The sequence below is a fragment of the Haplochromis burtoni genome, unplaced genomic scaffold (genome assembly GCF_018398535.1).
Source record: "Haplochromis burtoni strain Fernald_Lab_line unplaced genomic scaffold, NCSU_Asbu1 Contig_822, whole genome shotgun sequence".
Lineage (NCBI taxonomy): Eukaryota > Metazoa > Chordata > Actinopteri > Cichliformes > Cichlidae > Haplochromis > Haplochromis burtoni.
Window position 1 is genome coordinate 34,998 of NW_024583183.1, and position 21,495 is coordinate 56,492.

Here is a 21,495-nt window from a genome sequence, read left to right on the forward strand (position 1 = left end):
TCAGCATAAAAATCAATAAAAATCAATATAAGAAGCAAAGCATTCAAGAACAAAGAGATGAAGCGTCCACACTCACAAAGGGGAGGAGCAATGTCCCTCTAGGGATAATATTTTATTTACAGGATTTTCCAGATAATCCGTATTATTACTTCAACTTTTTCGGAATATATCAGCCACAGACCTTACATGTACATGTAAATTTGAACATATTAACCTGGTACTGAAGTCACTTAATTCGCTCCCAGTTCAGTTTAAAATCTACTAGTTCATAAAGCAAATAATATATACTTTATTTACGTTTCCATATTGCTCTCTTTCACAGTTAGGGTTTGAGATCAACTGTGGTACTGACAACAGATGTGTTGATAACCTTAAAGTGGATTTCGGCTTCACCAGGTGAGGCTTGCTTGTGTGAGCACAGCTATTGTTGCCATATTGTTTGAACTGAAAAATAACATGGTTTATCAGAGCTCAAAGTACATTATATTTGATGCACTGTGGCATTAGTATGACTGTAGCCTTGTTTCCTCTCTCTTTTTCTCAACTTTCTCCATGTGCTACCAGATCCTCAGTGGTTAAAGTGGGCATTGATGAATTTCTGCATGTCACAGTCACAGTGGAGAACAGAGGAGAAAACTCCTACAACAGCCATGTTATTCTCACGTACCCAGCTGGACTGTCCTACAGGAAGTTCACGAGTCAGCAGGTAAGGCATCAGGATCACGTCTGTATCGGTTCATCACTGATCTGTTGTTGTTCAAATGCATCCAGGAATCATTTTGTTTTTTTAATAAAGGGAAGAATTGAGTGCAACTCCTTGGACAGTGAAGATGATTTATCCCGGGGATGGACAGACTGCACTATTGACAAGCCAATTTTCAAGAGCAAAACTAAGGTGTTTTTTTGTAAATAACATTTTTTTATCAATTCTTTTTTTCTGAATTTTGCACAATTTAAAGGCAAAGAGAAGTCACTCATCTTTCTCATTCAATTAAGGCTTCTTTCATTGTCTCCTATGGGATTGACACAAACAGTCAATTTGAGAAGGAGATCTTTATCACTGCAAATGCCACCAGGTAATGTTCCTTCCTCATTTAAGTAACAGCCCCATGTATACATTACAAATATGTTCACTTCTCTCTTTCAGTGGAAATCAGGAGCATGCCCCTACAAGTGAACTTTACAAAAGGAAATCAATTAATGTAAAATACAGCATTTTTATGACATTTGCAAGGTATGTGTTGTTTTGTTTGTAACTAAAGAAAGAATTACATGTAGTAAGTAACAAATAAGTATGTAATAACAAGTATTATATATATTTTAAACATTAAATATACATTATCTGTTTAGCTCACTAAGCTACAACAATTTCACATTTGGGAAGAATGATTTGAAGAAACCAGTCCAACAATCAGTTAAGGTACATTTAAACTTCTACAGTGGTGTGAAAAAGTTTTTGCCTCTTTCCAGAGTTACTGTTTTTTTTTTTGTATATGTCTGTCACACTTAAATGTTTATCAGATAATCCAAAAAAAATGTTGTTATTAGACCAAGATAATAGAAAAAAACATTTATGTTAATTTTATAACACAAGTTAACTGTGGTGTATCACATTTTTGGAAAGTTGTACAATTCCTCTAGCCACACCCAGGCCTGATTACTGCAATATCGTTTCTTAATTCACTTAAATGGGACCTGCCTGACAAATTAAGTAAACTAAAAGATCCTCAACAGTCAGACATCATGCTGTGTTTCAAGGAAAATCCAGAACCAACAAGAAACAAAGCAATTGAGATCTCCCACAACTTACCTCAGTTAGGGTCAGAGTTCATGACTCCAACATAAGAAAGAGTCTGGGCAAAAATCGCCTGCATGACAGAGCTCCAAGATTAAAACAACTGCTGAGCAAAAGGAACAATAAAGGATCGTTTCAGTTTTGCTAGAAAACATCTTACCGATCCCCAAGACTTTGGGGAATATACTCTGTGGACTGATGAGACAAACATATCAAAACATCATGAAGGAGAATGTTGGGCCATCTGTTTATGACCTGAAGCTGAAGCACATTTGGGTTCTGGAGCAGGACAAGGATGCAAAAAACGCCACCAAGCACACCTAGTCCAAGTCCTGACCTGAATCCCAAAGAGATGCTGTGATATGACATTACAAAGGTGGTTTTAATTCTCAAAAACCCTCCATTGTGTCTGAATTACAACAATTCTGCAACAATGAATGGGCCCATGTAGGTTTGGATATTTTTTCCTCTCAAACATAAACACCTTCATTTAGAAACTGCCTTTTGTATTTACTTGTTATTTTTGTCTAATATTTAACGTTGTTTGATGGTCTAAAACATTTGTGTGACAAACATACAAAAAAAAAAATAGGAAATCACTTTTCCCAACACTGTATCTATATTTTTCCATTGTATGAGTCCATTGTATCATTTAGACCTAAATTTAATGGTTGATTGTTCTTTTCTTTACTTGTTTAGGTTTCAAACGATATCAGAGCGCTTAATTTCATTGTGGTGATCAAAGTTCCAGTGAAGCTTGGTGAAAAAGACATTTGGGTGGATTTGAGCAGTCTACAGGTATTACATTTGTCAGAAGTTTTAGTTTTTGACTCCACAAATGGCTTAAATTTTGATATGGATGGATGGATGTGGTGAAATTAGAACTAATAAAACTATCAAACTGTTTTTATTTGATAAATCAAACACAGATTTCAGATTGTCAGAGAGGAAATGATGAAGAACCAAGTGTCAGAGATTTTGTTCCAAAAATACAAAAGAATAAAGTGGTGGTAAGTATGCCTTGGTACTTAACTGTTCATATTTACCCTAATTGTAGATTTAAAAAGAAATCACATTACACGGGATCACAGCTTATGTTGCATTTTCTCACCCTCAGGACTGCTCTGTAGCCAGGTGCAGAGTGTTCAAGTGCAACTCATTCTTGAAAAGACTGCAGAGTAGGACATACGAAATCTCTGCCAACATTAGTTCACAATGGATAGAGCAGGTAGTTGAAGGGAAGTTTGTGTTGTCTCATTAAGATTTGTTCCTGAGTATGTACTAATAACTTGTTGTTGTTTTTTTTAACATAAGTATGTTTCCTATTAAATCAAAAAACACCCAATTTTGGCTCATTGTGTTCCATTTTTCTTAGATTGGACTGCAATCTACCAAATTCCTCTTGACCATTACAGCCACTGTGGAGTATGACCAAAGCCAGTACATCTACTTTTCAACAGTGTCTAACAACAATCCTCCTGTTCACAAGGTGATTACATATTTTTTTTTCTCTTGTCTGAGTTGTAAAAGATCTTGAATATAATCCATATTCTATTATCTCTCAGCTTGAAGCAGTGGTTGAAGTATATTCTGAGGCAAATTTCACCAAAGAGATCATTGGAGGATGTCTGGGAGGGTTGGCTTTTCTGGCTTTACTCACTGCTGGTCTGTATAAGGTAAAATACACTTTTTAGACTTTTTTTCAATTACTTGCACAGCTTTAAAGTTTTTAGATAACATGTTCAGTTAAAAATAGTTTAAAGGTTAGTATATTCACTCATATAGCTTTGTTTTTTTCACTAATCTTTTTAATGGATGACTGGTGCATTTTTATGTTTTTCCTTGCAATTCTAGGCTGGATTTTTTGAGAGTAAGTACAAGCAGATGATAAATGACAATGCAGAGGACGGTCCAGATCCAGGGACCGATGGAAGTCCATCCCCGGCAGAAAAATAAAGATCACATTTGTAGTTGCATGTTTAAACTATATGAAAGCTATAGATCCTCCTTATAATTTTAGAAGTCAACATTTTGTGTAAAAATGTCAATGCTACCACATTGGATTAATTAAACCAAAAACAGCTTGCTATATCTGACATCATTCTTTCACCCACTCATTCAACACTTTACACTTTACTATACAATGAATATTTCTGAGTTTGAATTGCAAACATTGTACAGTGAATTAGAATTTTTGTGCTTATTGCAGTGCAATACATGCAAATTCTTGTTAGTTTTTGTAGTTTTGTGCTGATAGTTTTGGCGCAACTGTCTCTTTAGCACCACCAATAGGTGATTTTGTGAATAGTTTTGACACATAGTGACACTGCAGGAAGTGGAAAGAAGTAGGAATTTTTAAGGAAGCTACACATGACTGCAACCAATCCACATGCATCAGCCATTAATCCTTAGACCTTTCTGGCATCATCTGTATGTATATTGTTTATATGATCAAAAACAAAAATAATCCCAATACAGTGTCATGTACTGTTTAAAACATAGTGCTGTCAGTATTGTAGCTCGGTGTACACAGGGCTTCCTCTAAATCACTGACGTAACTCTGAACAGTCACCCTGTAACTTCTGCATTTTGGTTTTCAACTCTGACTTTGTCAGCAGAATCAATACGTCACTCATTTCTCAAACTACTTTCATGGATGTAACGCAATGGACTGTTTAGTGTGATGCATGCACAATCATTCTTGTAACAACATCCTAAAAAGTTGATTCTGTTCATCTGTTTGTAGTGTTTTTAGTGGAAGAAACATTCATAAACTCATCTAAGGGAGTTTTTCAGTCTCAGCTGTCTGCAGATTTCAACAACCTTATAAATTAGGGGTGTCAAACATAAGGCCTTGGGACTAGTGTTGGCCTGACAAAGACTTTAATCCTGCCCACTGGACACCTTGAAAAAGAGGGCATACATTTTAGACTTTTAACTGTATATATCTATTCTATAAGTGTTAAAGATTTTCCTACAGATAAACACACACACACACACACAACCTGCAAATATCAGCAAGACCTATTTAGAGACAGGACTCAAAAAGTTCAAAGCAGTTGGAAGGACCAGTCTCCACAGGGCTTTTGCTTAGACCCAGACTCATGTCAATATTATCCCAGAGTCCACACCAGAGTCACACACCACTCAGCAGCTCGCAATTTCCAAATCCTGTGCACATGGACAGACTGGTGAACATAACTTTACAACAAATCCAAACAATAACCAAAGTAGGAGTAGCACTTCACTAGCTGCTTTCAAGGCACCAAGCCATAAGCTGATGCTGATGCACTGCTGCATCCTTTCAAAGCTGCCCAAACGATCTCATCAGAGCGAGTGTGTAATTGCCACCAGGTATGTGATCCTGAAGGAACATAGGCCAACGCGCGCGCACACACACACACACACACACACACACACACACACACACACACACACACACACACACACACACACACACACACACAGGGAAAATGGAGAATGGAGGCACAGACTTGAAACCAAAAACAGAGACAAGGGCACAAGAAGAAAACATCAAACAACATAACATAATATAAACATGATATGATATACTGAAGAAGATATTAGAGAAAACAGAAAAACTCACACACGGGGAAGTCAAAAAAACTAATAGAATAGAAACAAGCCCACTTTTCAGTATTAAAACAGCAATGAGTACGATTCAAAAACTATTCATACTAAATAACAGTAATCAAATACAAGGGGTCTAGAGAAAAAAGTAAGAACAAAAAGTGAATATTTTCTGTGAATTAACAAAACCTTTGTTAAGTTGATTTAATTACCTGGAAAATTTTCCCATGATTAAATTGTGTTCAACAGATTATTGTTTTGAATGAGACCATGTCATCTAGCTATATTTTTGTTATATTACTACTACTACTGTTACTTGTGAGTACAAATGGTTGTCTGTCTCTCTGTGTTAGTCCTATGACAGAGTGGTGATATGTACCCCACCTCTCGCCCTACGACAGCTGAAATATGCTCAAAACAGGAAATGGACACCATGACATCTTCTTCTGACAAATGTGTTCCAAGTCAGGACGTTCAACATACTTGAAATAAGAAAGCACTCTTTTCAGGATAACATTTAATCCATTCAAGATTAAAAACAAATTCCTGTAAATGTTCTAGTTATAAAAAATAGTTCGTTTTTGGACATTGACATATTTTTGGCCATTGAAGAATATTACATTTCTTCACCTTGAATAATTTTGTTGGTTTTACACTGCATGACTTGGGTCCGTATTGAGTCACAGTGACGTGCTGTGAAGCATTAGTGGTAATCCATGAATGTTTGGTCAACACACTGGAACTGAAAGGGCGTTGTCTAAAGTAGAGGTACATTTGCACCCATGACCCCTCATCACTGCTCACACCCATTTTGATGTGGAGATGCAACAGCTTTCCCAAATGACTGATCTCCTCAACCATATCTCAGAGGAAGTGAATTTCCATTGTATACATCCATAAACACAATCTTTCAGTCACTAATAATTGATTTGCTGATAGATGATCTTAGAAACACAGATTGATCAATAAATCGAGAGCTTTGCTTTAATGCTCTCTGTTTACCATGACAGACTAGTACAGTCTCCACACCACTGCAGATGCTGTACCAATCTATTGGCAACAAAAACTGAAGTTAGAATAATAAATAGCCAAGTAAAACCTTTAACTATTATTTACATGAGTTGATTTTGTTGCCTAGAAACTAATAAACGTTTCAGTTGTTATAAAAATCAAGTGCTTGAATCACTGGATAAGACTTAAGCAATACCACCACAGTCTATAGTGTCATAAAATAATGATGTAACTCCTCCTACATAATAATTCCTTTAAATGACTGTCTTATCTTTGAGGAAGCACTGTATCATTTTTGTATTTCTGCTTTCAACTCTTCTCTGACACTATCAGCAGATGTAACATTTCACACAATGGACTGGATATCTAGTGCTACACTATTCCTGTCAGGTAAAACAAGTTTGTGTATTGTGATTTTATCTATTATTTTCTAATTATGAAGGTCAGCAAACAGTAAAATTATGACTGGCATTTTGATGAAAACTGTGTTTTTCAATCATAAAACTAAAACAGGTTCAAAAACTGTAATAAGTCCATGCAATCGTTATACATACATATCTGACTGTTATGTACTGTTAGCTACACATACAGGGCTAAACCAAACCTGAGGCTTTTTACATTAATGTCACATCATATGTATCTGTCCAGTTTATTCTGACATGTTTAATATCATGTTTATTCATGTCTGTATAACAATTGAGCAGAAATGTAAATAACATGAAAAATCAAACAAATTCTAAGCCGACTGATAGTTTTTAACTATTGTTGAAACAATAATGATCATATTAATATGGCTGAGTCATGGTGACAAGAAAAAAAATGAGTGCATGTAATAATGATGAGGTATATTTTTCAAATACATGTAGAACAAGCACTATATGATATACTGGTTATTTCAGAAAGCTGTGTAAAGCTAATGCCCAAAAAATGAAGGCAAAAATAAGGCCGGTCATTTCAGGGGGAAGCCTTGTACAGGACATTCAATTTGCAATGTAAAATTAGATTGTAATTTTATGATTTTCATCTGAGAAAGTATTTGCCTCTTTGTATTTTTTGAATAGCAAAGTTAGTAATCACAGTTTGCTGATTTCAATTTATTTTTGGGATTTATAGAAATGCTATACAAACCTTACTTATCTCAGACATTTTCTGTCTTGTGTGTGTGTGTGTGTGTGTGTGTGTGTGTCATAACTTGATGAATCTGAATTGGTTCAGGAGAGCAGGATGTATGTGCACACAGGTGTGATTGTCTATTTAGCTGCTTTTTTTCAATACTGTAAATAAGCAAATTATACAGTATAGTAATGATATGTTTTGATACTGTGCTGTACCTGATAAATATCTGGAGCTTTAAAAAGTACTACAATATCTTTTCTTTAAAGTTTATGTTTCAGCACTTACTCTTGGACTGATGGATTAAAATACAACAATCAAAGACACAAAACTGATTCCAAATTAAAATATTAAAAACGTTTTTTAACTCAATAACTGTTCTGAGTAATAAAATTCAGAGCTTTAAAGTGTTGGACTTTGGTGCTCTCTAGTGGTCATAAAAGAAACATTGTGGCTGCATTTAAGAAATACAACGAAACTAACACAGACTGTATACTGTTTCTATAAGTGATTATAGATAGTGCTGATAAAATCACATTATTATTCCATAATCAGCTTCAATAATGTTTTTCTTTCTACTTTAATTCTCAGTCTTAAATGCTGCACTTTGTTTCAATATCGATCCTGCGGCTTGGAAGACCCTTAGGAGTTCTGCTGCTGGTTTTGGCTACCAGGTGGTTCAAAGACAATCAGAGTAAGTCAGAGCATGGTTTTTAGGTTAAATGTGGGTTTCCAATTGTTTATAATTACCACTAATACTTTTGCTTTTTTGTCAAAGAAATATTGAATCATGTAATCCTTATTAAAACAATTGGAGCTTTTTCACTTCACTTTATCCACCAAACTTGTATCTTATATTTGGTTTTCTCTCGTTAGCTTGCTCATCAGTGCCCCACTAGAACAGTATTCACAAAACAGAAAAGGGAAAATATACAGGTGTACCACCTCTGGAGAAACCTGCCAAAATATACAATTTCAAGGTAGGTCGTTTCTTAATGTCTCAACAGAATGTCCTGAAACTCTGACAGCATTTTTCAAGTATGCATTAAATCATATTCAACTTTTTTTTCTAGTGATCACAAAATGTATTTTATGAGTGTTTTAACATCTAATGAATGCTTCCAATCCAGAGCCACATTTTGCAATCAACATGTCTCTTGGTTTGACAATGAAAAGTGATCCTGGAACCCAAAACACTGTGGTGAGTTGGCGAACTGCAAATACACTGGCACAGGAAAATAATCAGTTAACTCTAATCAGAATTTGACCTTTTTTTTCTTTTCAGGCATGTGGTCCAACTATTCCAAAGGACTGCAAAAGCTACACCATGTACAATGGTGTGTGTTTTCAGATAGACCAGTACAATAGATTTGGACCTCCAATCCCTTCTTCCATTGACGGTAATTAGCATACTTATATGATTTGAAAATATACTTATGTTTCACGCATACCCACACATACAACATGGGCAGTGGGGGTCACAGAATGAACAAAATCGAATTACTTTCTTTTTTATTTGCAATGTAAGCTTTGATTGATACATAGAGGAGTTTAGTTGAGACAACATAAAACAGAGTATAATACTTACTGTCATTGCATCTGCCACATATAATAGAATTACAGTGTCTCTTCATCAAGAACTGCAAACCATACATGTACATTTGAACCCCCACGCCCCTTAAGAAGAGAAGAGTGCTTGTATTCAGCAAACTGGTTGAGTTGGCAAATAGGACAAAATTTGTACATTTTAGTTTTTTTTAATTAAATGTAACTACATGTTACTAGTTTGAATTTGATTGAGTTAATTAAAAAAGAGTTTTATTTTTTTTTCTATTTTTCTTTGTTTAGTTTTAGTCAACTTAAACAACCATGGCCTGGTGTCACAGGCTGGGTCTCTGAACCAACGCTCTGAGTATATTTTTTTATTCGTCTCATGTTAGATTTGTGATTATAGTTCATGTGTTATTCCTATTTAGCTTTCAGTTGAGGTTAAAGTCAGCCATTATTTATGATTGTCTCCTTGGTTTCTGCGTTTGTAAATGGTAAATGGCCTGCATTTGTATAGTGCTTTACTCAGTCCCTAAGGACCCCAAAGCGTTTTTCGCTACATTCAGCCATTCACACACACATTCACACACTGGCAATGGCAAGTTTGTGTCTTGTCTAACATCTGAAACACACCGGCTGCTCAGCCGTGACAGTCTAAGAGTGACATGTTTCCTTTTCTTTGTTTGTGATTTCTTATAGCTTCCTGAAAAAATACAAATAACTGAAGTGAAAAGGAGATTTAAAGTGAAAACAATGATGTTAATATTATTCTTCCAGAATACCAAGAAATTCAGTCTTTTTCACAAAAAAGGCACAGAGAGCAGTTCAGAAACACTAAAAGAGCATTCCTTGCCCATCTGTTTGACAGAATGCCTGATTGGAACAGACATTGCCTTTCTGTTGGATGGTTCAGGGAGTGTAAATCATCAAGATTTTCAAAAAATAAAGACCTTTGTGAAAAACCTCGTTGGGTCATTTCCCTCAAGTGATACAAAGGTGAGGAACTGCACTGCTATTCTCAGTTAGACATAGACATTACAAGTACATGTAGCTTTTTTAAATTTCCATAAAATATGTTTTTTTTCTTATGTTTTCTACTTATTTCCACTTTCCACTTATTTTTTTGTGCATGTTTTTTCTTCAGTTTTCTGTTTCCCAGTTTTCTTATTCACCAAAGGTCCATTACTACTTTAATAATTTTTTCTCATCTGGATCATGGAAATCTAACATTGATAGAATTACACAACTACGTGGAGGAACTTACACAGCTAAGGCCATCGAACACGCTGTGTAAGTGCTGCCAAGATTTTGCATGTTTATTGTGTGATCTTTCTATCCAAAACACTGATGTAACTTTTTTCAAAAGAGTCTAGTGTTTATGGATGTCTATACAGTTAATGGAGCAAGTCAGATATTAGATATAAAAACTGTACTTTTAGAGCTATATTTAACTGAAATCTAAATTCCCTGTTATGTTAGAAGAAAATACTGTTAAAAAGCAGGGTATGATTGTTATTTAAGAGGTTATTTTACTTAACCTCTAAGACAACAAGATAAAAAATGAACTGAAACTCTATTTTCTTCATTCAACAGCCAAAATGTTTTTACACCACAAAGGGGATCCAGATCAAATGCAAAGAAGGTGCTGATAGTTATAACTGATGGAGAATCTCAAGACTCAAATCACTTACCATATGCAGCACAGCTAGCAGAGAGTAAAAAAATTGTTCGATTTGCTATTGGGGTAAGTACCTGTTCATTGAGCCTGTAAAGTTAACCTAATTTATACATTCCCAGCAGGTCCCTGAGGTCATGTGACCAGGGCTGGTTGTCCAACATGCGAGGCTGAAAACAAAAGGCGACAGAGCTTTTGTAACTGTGGCCCCCAGATTGTGAAGCTCCCTTTGAGCCTGAGATCTGTGGACTCCGTGGTCGCTTTTAAAAAACAGCTAAAAACTCATCTTTTAAAACTTGCTTTTGGTTAACTTTTATTTTTAGGTTTTAGCTTCTGTGAAGCACTTTTATCTTGAAAGGTGCTATATAAATAAAACTTACTTACTTACTAATTTTCTTATGCATTTTAAAAAGTACAAACATTGATAGGAAACTGATTGCTATGGGTGATAGACATGTAAAAACGGCTATTATAATGTATTTAGATGTTAGCATCTATAAGAGCATTTTGTTATTTTGGGGAAATTATGAAAGTACAGTATACAAACTCAGTACTCATTGCAAATGCAAATATACTTGGATCCCTTTGGTTTAATAGGGAAACAAATCCACACAATATAATAACTTCAATATGTGTGTGTGTGTTTTCCCCTCTAGGTGGGGGATGCGTTTAATAAACCTGAGGCAAAACAAGAACTGGACACCATTGCATCTTTTCCCTCAGACAAACACGTGTTTCAAGTTAGGGACTTCAACGCACTTGAAATAATACGACAGAACTTAGAGAAAACAATCTCTATCGAAGGTACAAACATAAACTTGCTTTGTTGACATTTTCTGGAGTAAAGGCCTGGTAGAGCATTACAATGGAGAAAAAGGAATTTGGTGACTGGTGGGATTTGTTTCTAAATTACTTTATTTTTGGAAGTTTCTGATTAATAAATTAATTTATAATATTAGGAATCCTCTGTTTTCATTATTCCATTGTTTGTTTTTGGCTTCTCAGATATCCCTAGTACTTGAGATCTCCAGTTCTGATTAAATTTTAATACTCTCTGTAGTATTCTCATCAGTGTTTCGGTGCTGTGTCTTTCCCCCTCTCTTACATGTCTACAGATATGTCTGTTACGTATGTCTGTGCTTTTTTTTGCTGTTTCAGTTGTTATTTACTTTTATGAATATGGTTATTGTCTTTATTTCAAACAACTTGAATCAAAGCTGAAAATGTGCACAGCTTGAGTCATTGTCCAGAAACTCGTGGTTCTAACTGTATTTAAAATTTATAGCAATTCTTCCATCTGAAGTTGATAATTTTGTCTTTGTCCATTTGTAAAATGACCAAAATACACTCTGACACGCTTTCAATAAACAGCAAGTCATTATTTAGAATTATACCATTAAGCCATAATAATAGCATGAATGAGCAAATCGGAATTTATTACAGTCTTTTAAATTTGTGTTTATTTTTGTGTTTCAGGATCTCAAACCAGTGGGGAGTCACTGAGAATGGAAATGGCTCAAGAGGGATTCAATGTAGCTTATGTGCCTGAGGTAATTAAAACCACTTTAAACTAACCAGACAGTCAAGTGATATACAAAAAAGGGCAGCCAAACAAACTTCAGATTTTAAATTAATTTCTATGAATTCAATATATATCTATCTACACTGCAGGGAATTCAAATGTCTATTGTTGGTGCCAACCAGTGGACGGGAGGCTATACTCAATTTACAACTGGGTATGACAGGGTGAAAACATACGAGATGCCATTGAAGCCTGACAGTTATCTTGGTGAGAATATTACACTGACAACAAACTAACTGTAAACATAGCTATGCTGTAATTATTATTATTGGACGAAATACAAAAACTGAAAAAAATATTCAAAATGCTGAAGGTGTATATGCTAAAAGCATTTTAATATCAGTCACATTGTTTTGATTGTCTGTTACTTAACATAAAATATGAAACAAATGGCTACAATTAAAATAATAAAAACAATAAATAAAAAAACCTGGAAAACCCAGAAGACTGGAATAAGAAAAGACAACAATAACAAATAAATTTAGGTTTAAATGACCAAAAACTGCCCTCAATAGTAAGATGATAGACAAATGGATGAATGTATGGTTGGATGGATATGCTCACTAGTAAGTATGTTGGGGGTTCCTTTGTGATTCAGAGTATAGAAACTGTAATCACTTTAAATATCAAATAGATTCAGAATAAAATCAGGTGAAGACTTCTTTTGGTCTGCAGACATCTGTAACATGCAGTAGGCTTGAGGCAAGAAAAGGGTATGTTGAAATAGAAGGCTTCTTACTGCAAATGATGGCTGAATTATAGGATACAAGTAAGTTTTTTTGTTTGTTTTAATCTGGTATGTTAGACAGTTGTTGAAATATGTAATTTCAAACTTTGCTCCCTGCAGAGGTACTTTAGAAAAATCTATACAATTTGTCTATGTTAGCCACATTAGATTTTTTTAACTAATGACTTTGACTGATTGACTGTTAAATTCTAGGTTACTCCATGGCAATTGCTAAAACCCAGCGTGGCTCACTGACAGTTATTGGTGCTCCAAGGTTCAAACACAGAGGAACAGTGCTTGCTGTGACATGGAGTTTACAGTTCTCAACAGCTAACAGACAAAGCTTTATGAAACAAACGATTGAGCCATTTCCGTGGCAGGTACAGCTTTACAGTATAAGGTGGACATGAAAAATAAACTATAATCAAAACCTGTATTATTTTTATGTATCTGATGTTTTTTTCTTTAATAATTTGTTCCTTACACAGTATCAGACTGGTGAATATTTCGGGGCAGAGGTGTGTACCATGGACATAAATAATGATGACATCACTGATCTAATCTTCATATCAGCCCCAATGTACATGGAGCCGGATAGAGAGGGAAGAGTTTATGTTTGCAGATTAACTGGTTCGGTAAATATATTTAGAATATTTATAATATTTTATGTACTACAGTTAAATTAATCAGTTTATTTGCCAACTTTCTTAATGATCATAAAATATTAACTCTCTTCCTTTTAGTTTGTGGAGTGTAATTTTGATGATCCATTAGTACTAAGAGGACATGCAGCTGTCAAAGGAAGGTTCGGCTCTTCTCTTGCTGTGCTGCCTGATCTAAACTCAGATGGATTCAGGGATTTGGCAGTTGGAGCACCTTTGGAGAATAATGGTGAAGGCAGCATCTACATATTCCACAGTGAAGGAGGACGAATCAGTCCTACTTACTCACAGGTGCACAGCATCAGAGAGCTCACAATGATGTCTAAACTCATCTATCATGTAATCTCAATATTGACAAAATCTGCAACTTGATTAGATAAAATATTTCCATGTACACAGAGAATTACTGGCTCTGAGGTCGAGTCAGGACTGAAGTTCTTTGGCGTGTCAATCAGTCAGTCATCTTTTGACCAGAGTGGTGATGGACTGCCTGACTTAGCGGTGGGCTCAAAGGGGAAAGTTGTTTTATTGAGGTAAGTCCAAGACAGTCCAATCATGTGTTATTGTTGGCAATGTTTCTGCCATCTTAAAAATATTATTAAGTGACCAAAAACCTTTAAGCAGTAGTGGTTTATAAAATGTGTTGTGCTTACTTTTGTGAAATCGTGTTACTAATTCTGGTGAGAACACCACTAATGATACCATATGTTAGTATGTTATTAATTATGAAGGTAAAAGTAGTTCACATGTATATTACTACTTTCCAGATCAAGGCCCATAGTAATCGTGAAAACTGACGTTTCATTCAGCCCAAAGCAAATCCTTACTACGAATGTAGACTGCTCAAAACCACTCGAGAACACAGCTGAACTCTGCTTTACCATGAGCAGAGTGTCTACAGTCAACACAGGTTCATCATTCTCCTCTCCTTTTCTAAACTACAAAGTCACTACCCATCAGCTTAATGTTTTTTATTTATATAAATTCATAGCATTGAAATCCATTTGTGATTTATTCCAGCTCAAGCAAGGATTCATTATACTTTAACAGTGGATGCCACTCGGAAACCTCCAAACAACCGAGCATACATCAGTGGGAAACAACAAGAGCAGTCTGGATCATTTACTATAGACTTAAGAAACAGACAGTGTTCAACTGTAAAATTCTATATTGAGGTAAAATCTAACAATATCTGGAAAAAAACTAAACAAAATATAAACAATACAATACAATCAATCGATTTCAATGCAAAGAGTCATTTAACACTGAATCTAAACCATTCATCCCTCTTCTTGCAGGCCTGTCCTGAAGACTCTCTCAATGTGCTCTCCAATGAGCTCAAATTCACATTTGATGGTTTATCTTCCAACACAGATCCCAAACCAAGTCTGTCCCCACAGGCTAAAACAACAACCATTCATCCTGTAAGTCTATTAACAAAACAACTTCCTCCACACCCTGATTTCTAATTCTTTTGTCTACACGCATAGGCATCAGTTTTTGGAAAAATGAGTCCTACTCTACATAGTTCTTTACCTTAAAATTATAGTTTTTGTCTTAGATTATACACTTTAAATTGTCCAGAGGACCAAGATGTCTTCCATAAATGGATCAAGTTGTTTTGTTTCCTGTAACAACAACACAAAGCCTCCACTAAATGGCAGCACACAAAAATTGGTCATTGGATTTGGCTATACAATGTTCAAATTGCAATCCGTAAATAAAACGTCATGTAAATACTTTTTTCCATCATGCGCTCTTCCACAGTTAGGGTTTGAGATCAACTGTGGCAATGACAACAAGTGTGTTGATAACCTGAAAGTGGATTTCAACTTCACCAGGTGTGGCAGAATTACAAGACTTTGCTTGGCTGCTTTCCTTTTCCTTTGTTCTCATCCTCCTTTATACTTTGCCAGATCCTCAGAGGTTAAAGTGGGCATTGATGAGCTTTTGAATGTCACAGTCACAGTGGAGAACAGAGGAGAAAACTCCTACAACAGTCGTGTTATTCTCACGCACCCAGCTGGACTCTCCTACAGGAAGTTCACGAGTCAGCAGGTAAGGTATCAGGATCAAGTCTGTATCAATTCATCACTGATCTGCTGCTCTTCCAATCCATCTAGCAGTCATTTTATTTTATAATAAAGCGAAGAATTGAGTGCAGCCCCTTGGACAGTGAAGATGGTTTATCCCCGGGAAGGACAGACTGCACTATTGACAAGCCAATTTTCAAGAGCAAAACTAAGGTTTGTTTGTTTTCTTTATACATAAAGTATATTCTACGTTCTGCATAATTTAGCAAAAATTATTACTCAGTCTTATCTCTCTCATTCAATTAAGGTTTTCTTCATTGTTTCCTATGGAATTGACAACAACAGTCTACTTGAGAAGAAGATCTTTGTCACTGTGAATGCCAGCAGGTACTGTTCATTTTGGTACATGTACTCATTAAAGCAATATCCCAGACACAATACAAATATTTTCAATTCTCTCTTTCAGTGGAAATCAGGAGCATGCCACTACAAGTGAACTTTACAAAAAGAAATGGATTGATGTGAAATACAGCATTTTCATGACATTTGAAAAGTATGTGCTGTTCTATTTAAATCAATCTATCTATCTAATTGTTTTTCTTTGTATTTAACCTTAAAAATATATCTGTTTAGCTCCCTCAGTTACAACAATTTCACATTTGGGATGAATAGTTTGCAGAAACCAGTTCAACAGTCAGTCACGGTGAAATATACCTTCTCCATAGATTTTTATTTTTTTAAAATGTATTGTCTGATATAAACCTAGCTATTAAGCTTGTAATTCTTTTCTTTTCTTGTTTAGATTACAAATGATATCAGAGCGCTTAATTTCACTGTGGTGATCAGGGTTCCAGTGAAGCTTGGTGAAAAAGACATTTGGGTGGATTTGAGCAATCTACAGGTAATTTATATTCCAGAAGATTTAGCTGCTGACCCCAAAATGGCTCAAGCTTAGCTGTGGGACAGATGTATGGGAGGACCAATCACACTGGCACTTAAATGTATTCCAGGTCACAGACTGTCAGAGAGGAAATGATGAAGAACCACCTTTCAAAAATGTTGTTCCTCAAATACTGACAAATAAAGTAGTTGTAAGTACACCTCTGCACATTAGCTACTGAAATGTAAATTCACAGTAGATTTTAAAATTCAAATTGCACTGGGTCAAGACAAGTGTTCCATTCAGTCTTCTTTAAATCACCAACAGGACTGCTCTGTAGCCAGGTGCAGAGTGTTCAAGTGCAACACATTCCTGGAAAGACGGATGAAGAGGACATATGAAATATCTGCCAACCTCAGTTCAGGATGGATAGAGCAGGTAGTTGAAGGGAAATTTGTGTTACATGTTTCATTAATATATATATATGTATATATACTGTATATAAAAAAAAAATTCCCCTCTCGCCCCTGCGGGCGGTCTATCCTTCAAGCGACTGTCCTCTACCATAGGCCTGGGAGCTTGAGGGTCCTGTGCAGTATCCTTGCTGTTCACAGGACTGCGCTCTTCTGGACAGAGATCTCAGATGTTGTTCCTGGAATCTGCTGGAGCCTCTTGCCTAGCTTGGGAGTCACTGCATCTAGTGCTCTGATTACCACTGTTACCTTCACCCTCCGCATCTTCTCAAGCTCTTCTCTGAGCCCTTGGTACTTCTCCAGCTTCTCATGTTCCTTCTTTCTGATGTTGCTGTCATTCAGGATTGCTACATCTATCACTACAGCCATCTTCTTCTGCTTTTCTACCACTACTGTATCAGGTTGGTTAGCCATCACCATTTTGTCCATCTGTATGTGAAAGTCCCACAGGATCTTTCTGGATGTCAGCCACTTCCTCTATCTGACAGTGGTACATACCGTGCAGGGGCCTGTCCTTCCATGATGGTTCCTCCTCTTGCTCCTCATTCTTGGGTTTCTGCTGCCTGGGGTATTCACTGAGCAAGTGGTTGGTTGGGGCCACTTTCATTATGCATTCATGGATGTTCTTTGACTCATCCTGGAATGTGGTTCTGACACTCACCAGTCCCCGGCCTCCTTTCTTGCACTTAACATACAGCCGCAGGATGCATGCAAGGTCAGGAGCTTCCTCATCTTGATCTAAATGACTTCTATCTCCTCCTTTGGCAAGCTTATTATTCCAGCAGGGTACCTGATCATGGGCAGGGTGTAGGTGTTGATAGCTTACCGTTGTTCTTACCGTTCAGCTCACCCCTCTGGACTTCCCTGACCCGCTGCAGGTACTTTCCTAGCATTATGTTTGGACACACTTCAAAACTATGAATGAACACATATGGAATTATGTAGAAAAAAATGTTTGAAATAACTCAAAACATATATTTTAGATTCTTTAAAACAGCCACCCTTTGCTTTGATTACTGCTTTGCATACTCTTGACATTCTCTCGATGAGCTTTGTGATGTAGTCACCTGAAATGGTTTTCCAACAGTACTGAAAGAGTTCCCAGAGATTCCAGTCACATCCAACTACCAGCCAATAACCACCCTCAGTACCACATGGAAGCTCCTATCTGGCTAAAATGAACAGGCACATTGCTCAATATATGAGCAGGGCACAGAAGGGAATTGGCAAGAATACCAGAGGCCCAAAACACTAGCTACTGTTAGACAGAGCAGTCAGCCAAGACTGCAACACTAGGGTGACCAACCTGTGTGCTGCCTGGATTGACTACAAGAAGGCCTATGACTCGATGCCCCACACCTGGATCCTGGAATGTCCAGAACTGTAAAAGATCAACATGACTCTAGGAGCCTTCATCATGAACTGAATGGGAATGTGGCGTACAACACTAGAAGCTAACTTCAACCCCATCGCACAAGTCACCATCAAGTGGGGGATCTACCAAGGATATGCACTGTTGGGCACAGAGTGATGAAACCTGCAGCTTCAGAATTTGTGAGGTGTCGGCTTCCAGCACCCGCAGCGTGTAAATGTATGTGCTGTCGGGTTAATGATCGGCTCTTTGTGTTTATATCTTTTTGCGGAATCTGTTTACCTGCTCTCATTTGTTTTTTTGCTGTTTGGCTGTTGTTGAAATAGTTTCGTGAGCTTTAACCTGAGATTCTGATGTTTCTGGCAAAATACATTTATATTTAAAAATCGATTCTGGATTTAACGAATCGATATTGGCTTATTAAAACTAAGACTGATTTGAATCTGGAAATCTATTTTTTAAACTCATACCTAATTCAAAGCTCATTCAGATTTGAGTAGTGTAGTCAGATGGTAACAATGGCATTCTAATTGTCACAGTTACTCATATTTTGTATTTTAAAATACGTAACGGCGGTACATCTATTCTGTTACTCCCCAACACTGGCTACCCTACTGGGGTAATAATCTTGCCAAAGGAGGAGAAGCCACTGATATCAAGACAAGGAAACGCCTGACCATGCATGGAGGGTTTCAGCATCCTAAGGCTGGACTTGGCGTGCCTAGCAAAAGAAGTTTGGGACACTGGTATACAGAAACATCTGTGTCAAGTATGGCCTGGAAGTCCCGAGGTCAAAATAGGAGACACCCCCCTAGGGTGGTCAAGAATGACTGAGCGAAGATCCTGTGGGACTTCCACATACAGACAGACAAAATGGTGATGGCTAACCAACAAGCAGAGGAAGACGGCTGTAGTGCTAGACATAGTGATACCAAATGACAGCAACATTAGGAAGAAGGAAATTGAGAACCTGGAGAAGTACCAAGGGCTCAGAGAAGAGCTTGAGAAGATGTGGAGGGTGAAGGTAACAGTGATCCAAGTGGTAATTAGAGTACAGTGACCCCCAAGCTAGGTGAATGGCTCCAGCCGATCCCAGGAAATATCTGTGCAGAAGAATGCAGTTCTCTGAACAGCAAAGGGACCAGCAGGACCCTCAAGCTCTCAGGTCTCTGGTAGCAGACCCGAGCTTGAAGGATAAAGACTGTCCACAGAGGCGAGAGGTGAACACACATTGTTCCTGTATATGTATGAGTAACTTGGTAAATGAAATAATCTAATTTATGGCCAGCTCATTCTATTTTTTTTTTTCTTAGATTGGACTTCAATCTGCCAAATTCCTCTTAACCAGCACAGTCAGTCTTGAGTACGACAAAAACCAGTACATCTACTTTTCAACAGGTTCTGACAACCCTCCTGTTCGTAAGGTGAGTACACATTCTTGTCTATTGTTTGAGTTATTAAGAGCTTCTTTGGCATCGACATCCTGTTTTCTCTCAGATTGAAGTTGTGGTAGAAGTGTATCCTGAGCCAAATTTCACCAAAGAAATTATTGGAGGATGTCTGGGAGGACTGGCTTTTCTGGCTTTACTCACTGCTGGCCTGTACAAGGTGAAAGACACTTCTTACATTTTTTCAAAAATTACAAAGGTTTAAAACATTTTAGTGAAGATTTCCAGTTAAAAAATAATTTAGAGGTTAGAATATTCATTTATGTAGCTTGGTTATTTATTTAAATTTTTACTGCCACTGAAATTCATGATTGCTTGATTTTTTCCCTTGCATTCCTAGGCTGGATTTTTCAAGAGCAAATACAAACAGATGATAAATGAAAATCCAGCAGATGTTCCAGGTCCAGGGACTGATGCAACAGCAGAATAACAAAGATCACATTTTTTAGTTGTAGGTGTAAACTAAATTAATAGGATGAATATCTGTGAATATACCCTTCTGATATTTTTAGGAATGAATATTGTGCGTATAAATGTCAGTGCTACCACGTTTGATTCGCTAAACACAAACAGCTATGTCTTGTGAGATTATTCTGTTATCATATGTTATCTTATATCTGTAGTTAAAGTAGTTGAATTATGTTAACTGCTGTAGGTCATATAATATCCTTTAGTCTAGATTGTGTGCTCTGTATGCAGCTTAGTTTCCATTATATTTTTGGGTTAAAAGAATGTGACCATTTTTGGATTTGTTAGACAGGTGTGCATTACCCTGTACCCTTGATCTGCTGTGAATGTGTTACACCGTTTCTTGACATTTCATACTGCTGAATCATGAAGAGAATGTTGTGTGCAGAGGACCTTGTGCCGATAATAGAAGAGACAGACCACATTCCATACCCCCACCTTTACGAAGAGCAGAAAGACAGGGAGCCGAGGTCATAACTTAGGCGCCGTACCAGAGAAAGAATGCGAATGTTTAGGCTTTTATGACTAGGTGGGGGCCACTAGAGGTTATAAGAAGCTGATATGGACAGCTTGTATGGAAATAAAGAATTGTTGATTGAGCATTTATACACCGAGTATTGTCCTTCCTTCAGCCCAAAAATTAAAAGAATTTGGAGTTTTTAACAGTCTGAAATCACTCCCTCCCTCACTTACTAACTATTACCTATAACAGAGTTTCCTATCTGTTTCCTATCATCTTTCATAGTCTTTTTTCAGAACCAGGAAACTGTTCAAAATACAAATGAAAAAAGCAGCACTAATATGTAACAGTAAACATTCAGTAAACAGTAAACATTTCAACATTATGCACTCCATACTGTACAGTAATACCACTGTCTTGCACATGTCTCAACTCTGTATATTTTTATACATTTTATTTATTGTTTACTCTATTTAATTTGTAAAATATGTACACACACACACACACACACACACACACACACACACACACACACACACATATAGAAAAATATTTTATATACACATCCAAAAATGCATATACTATTATATATTGTACATATATTTATTAGTTTCAGATGTAGCCATTCTTGTATTTTGCTTGTTTACATTATTGTAT

At 36.6% G+C, this 21,495-nt stretch overlaps 2 protein-coding genes across 2 annotated transcripts in view; both read left to right on the forward strand.

Annotated features, from left to right (window-relative positions):
* LOC102304057 (integrin alpha-M) overlaps positions 1–5,178 on the forward strand; it is a 31,074-nt gene extending 25,896 nt beyond the window's left edge. Inside the window, exons 19-30 of the mRNA XM_005950906.2 lie at positions 323–396; positions 565–706; positions 797–895; positions 997–1,076; positions 1,148–1,234; positions 1,351–1,420; positions 2,495–2,593; positions 2,725–2,805; positions 2,913–3,023; positions 3,171–3,284; positions 3,361–3,471; positions 3,650–5,178. Coding sequence (XP_005950968.1) covers positions 323–396; positions 565–706; positions 797–895; positions 997–1,076; positions 1,148–1,234; positions 1,351–1,420; positions 2,495–2,593; positions 2,725–2,805; positions 2,913–3,023; positions 3,171–3,284; positions 3,361–3,471; positions 3,650–3,751 — 1,170 coding nt within the window. The 3' untranslated portion in view covers positions 3,752–5,178. The remainder of the gene's footprint in view (positions 1–322; positions 397–564; positions 707–796; positions 896–996; positions 1,077–1,147; positions 1,235–1,350; positions 1,421–2,494; positions 2,594–2,724; positions 2,806–2,912; positions 3,024–3,170; positions 3,285–3,360; positions 3,472–3,649) is intronic.
* An 886-nt stretch (positions 5,179–6,064) lies between these two features.
* Positions 6,065–20,974, forward strand: LOC102303755 (integrin alpha-M). The gene is made up of 30 exons (XM_005950905.3): positions 6,065–6,787; positions 8,102–8,204; positions 8,387–8,490; positions 8,641–8,711; positions 8,796–8,910; positions 9,927–10,054; positions 10,203–10,348; positions 10,652–10,802; positions 11,390–11,537; positions 12,210–12,283; positions 12,405–12,522; positions 13,256–13,422; positions 13,531–13,677; positions 13,786–13,995; positions 14,104–14,237; positions 14,472–14,614; positions 14,725–14,879; positions 15,003–15,128; positions 15,472–15,545; positions 15,621–15,762; positions 15,852–15,950; positions 16,045–16,124; positions 16,204–16,290; positions 16,371–16,440; positions 16,540–16,638; positions 16,748–16,828; positions 16,945–17,055; positions 19,776–19,886; positions 19,960–20,070; positions 20,251–20,974. The coding sequence occupies exons 1-30, from the start codon at positions 6,751–6,753 to the stop codon at positions 20,338–20,340; spliced, it is 3,432 nt and encodes a 1,143-aa protein (XP_005950967.1). The 5' UTR covers positions 6,065–6,750; the 3' UTR covers positions 20,341–20,974.
* The last annotated feature ends 521 nt before the right edge of the window (positions 20,975–21,495 follow it).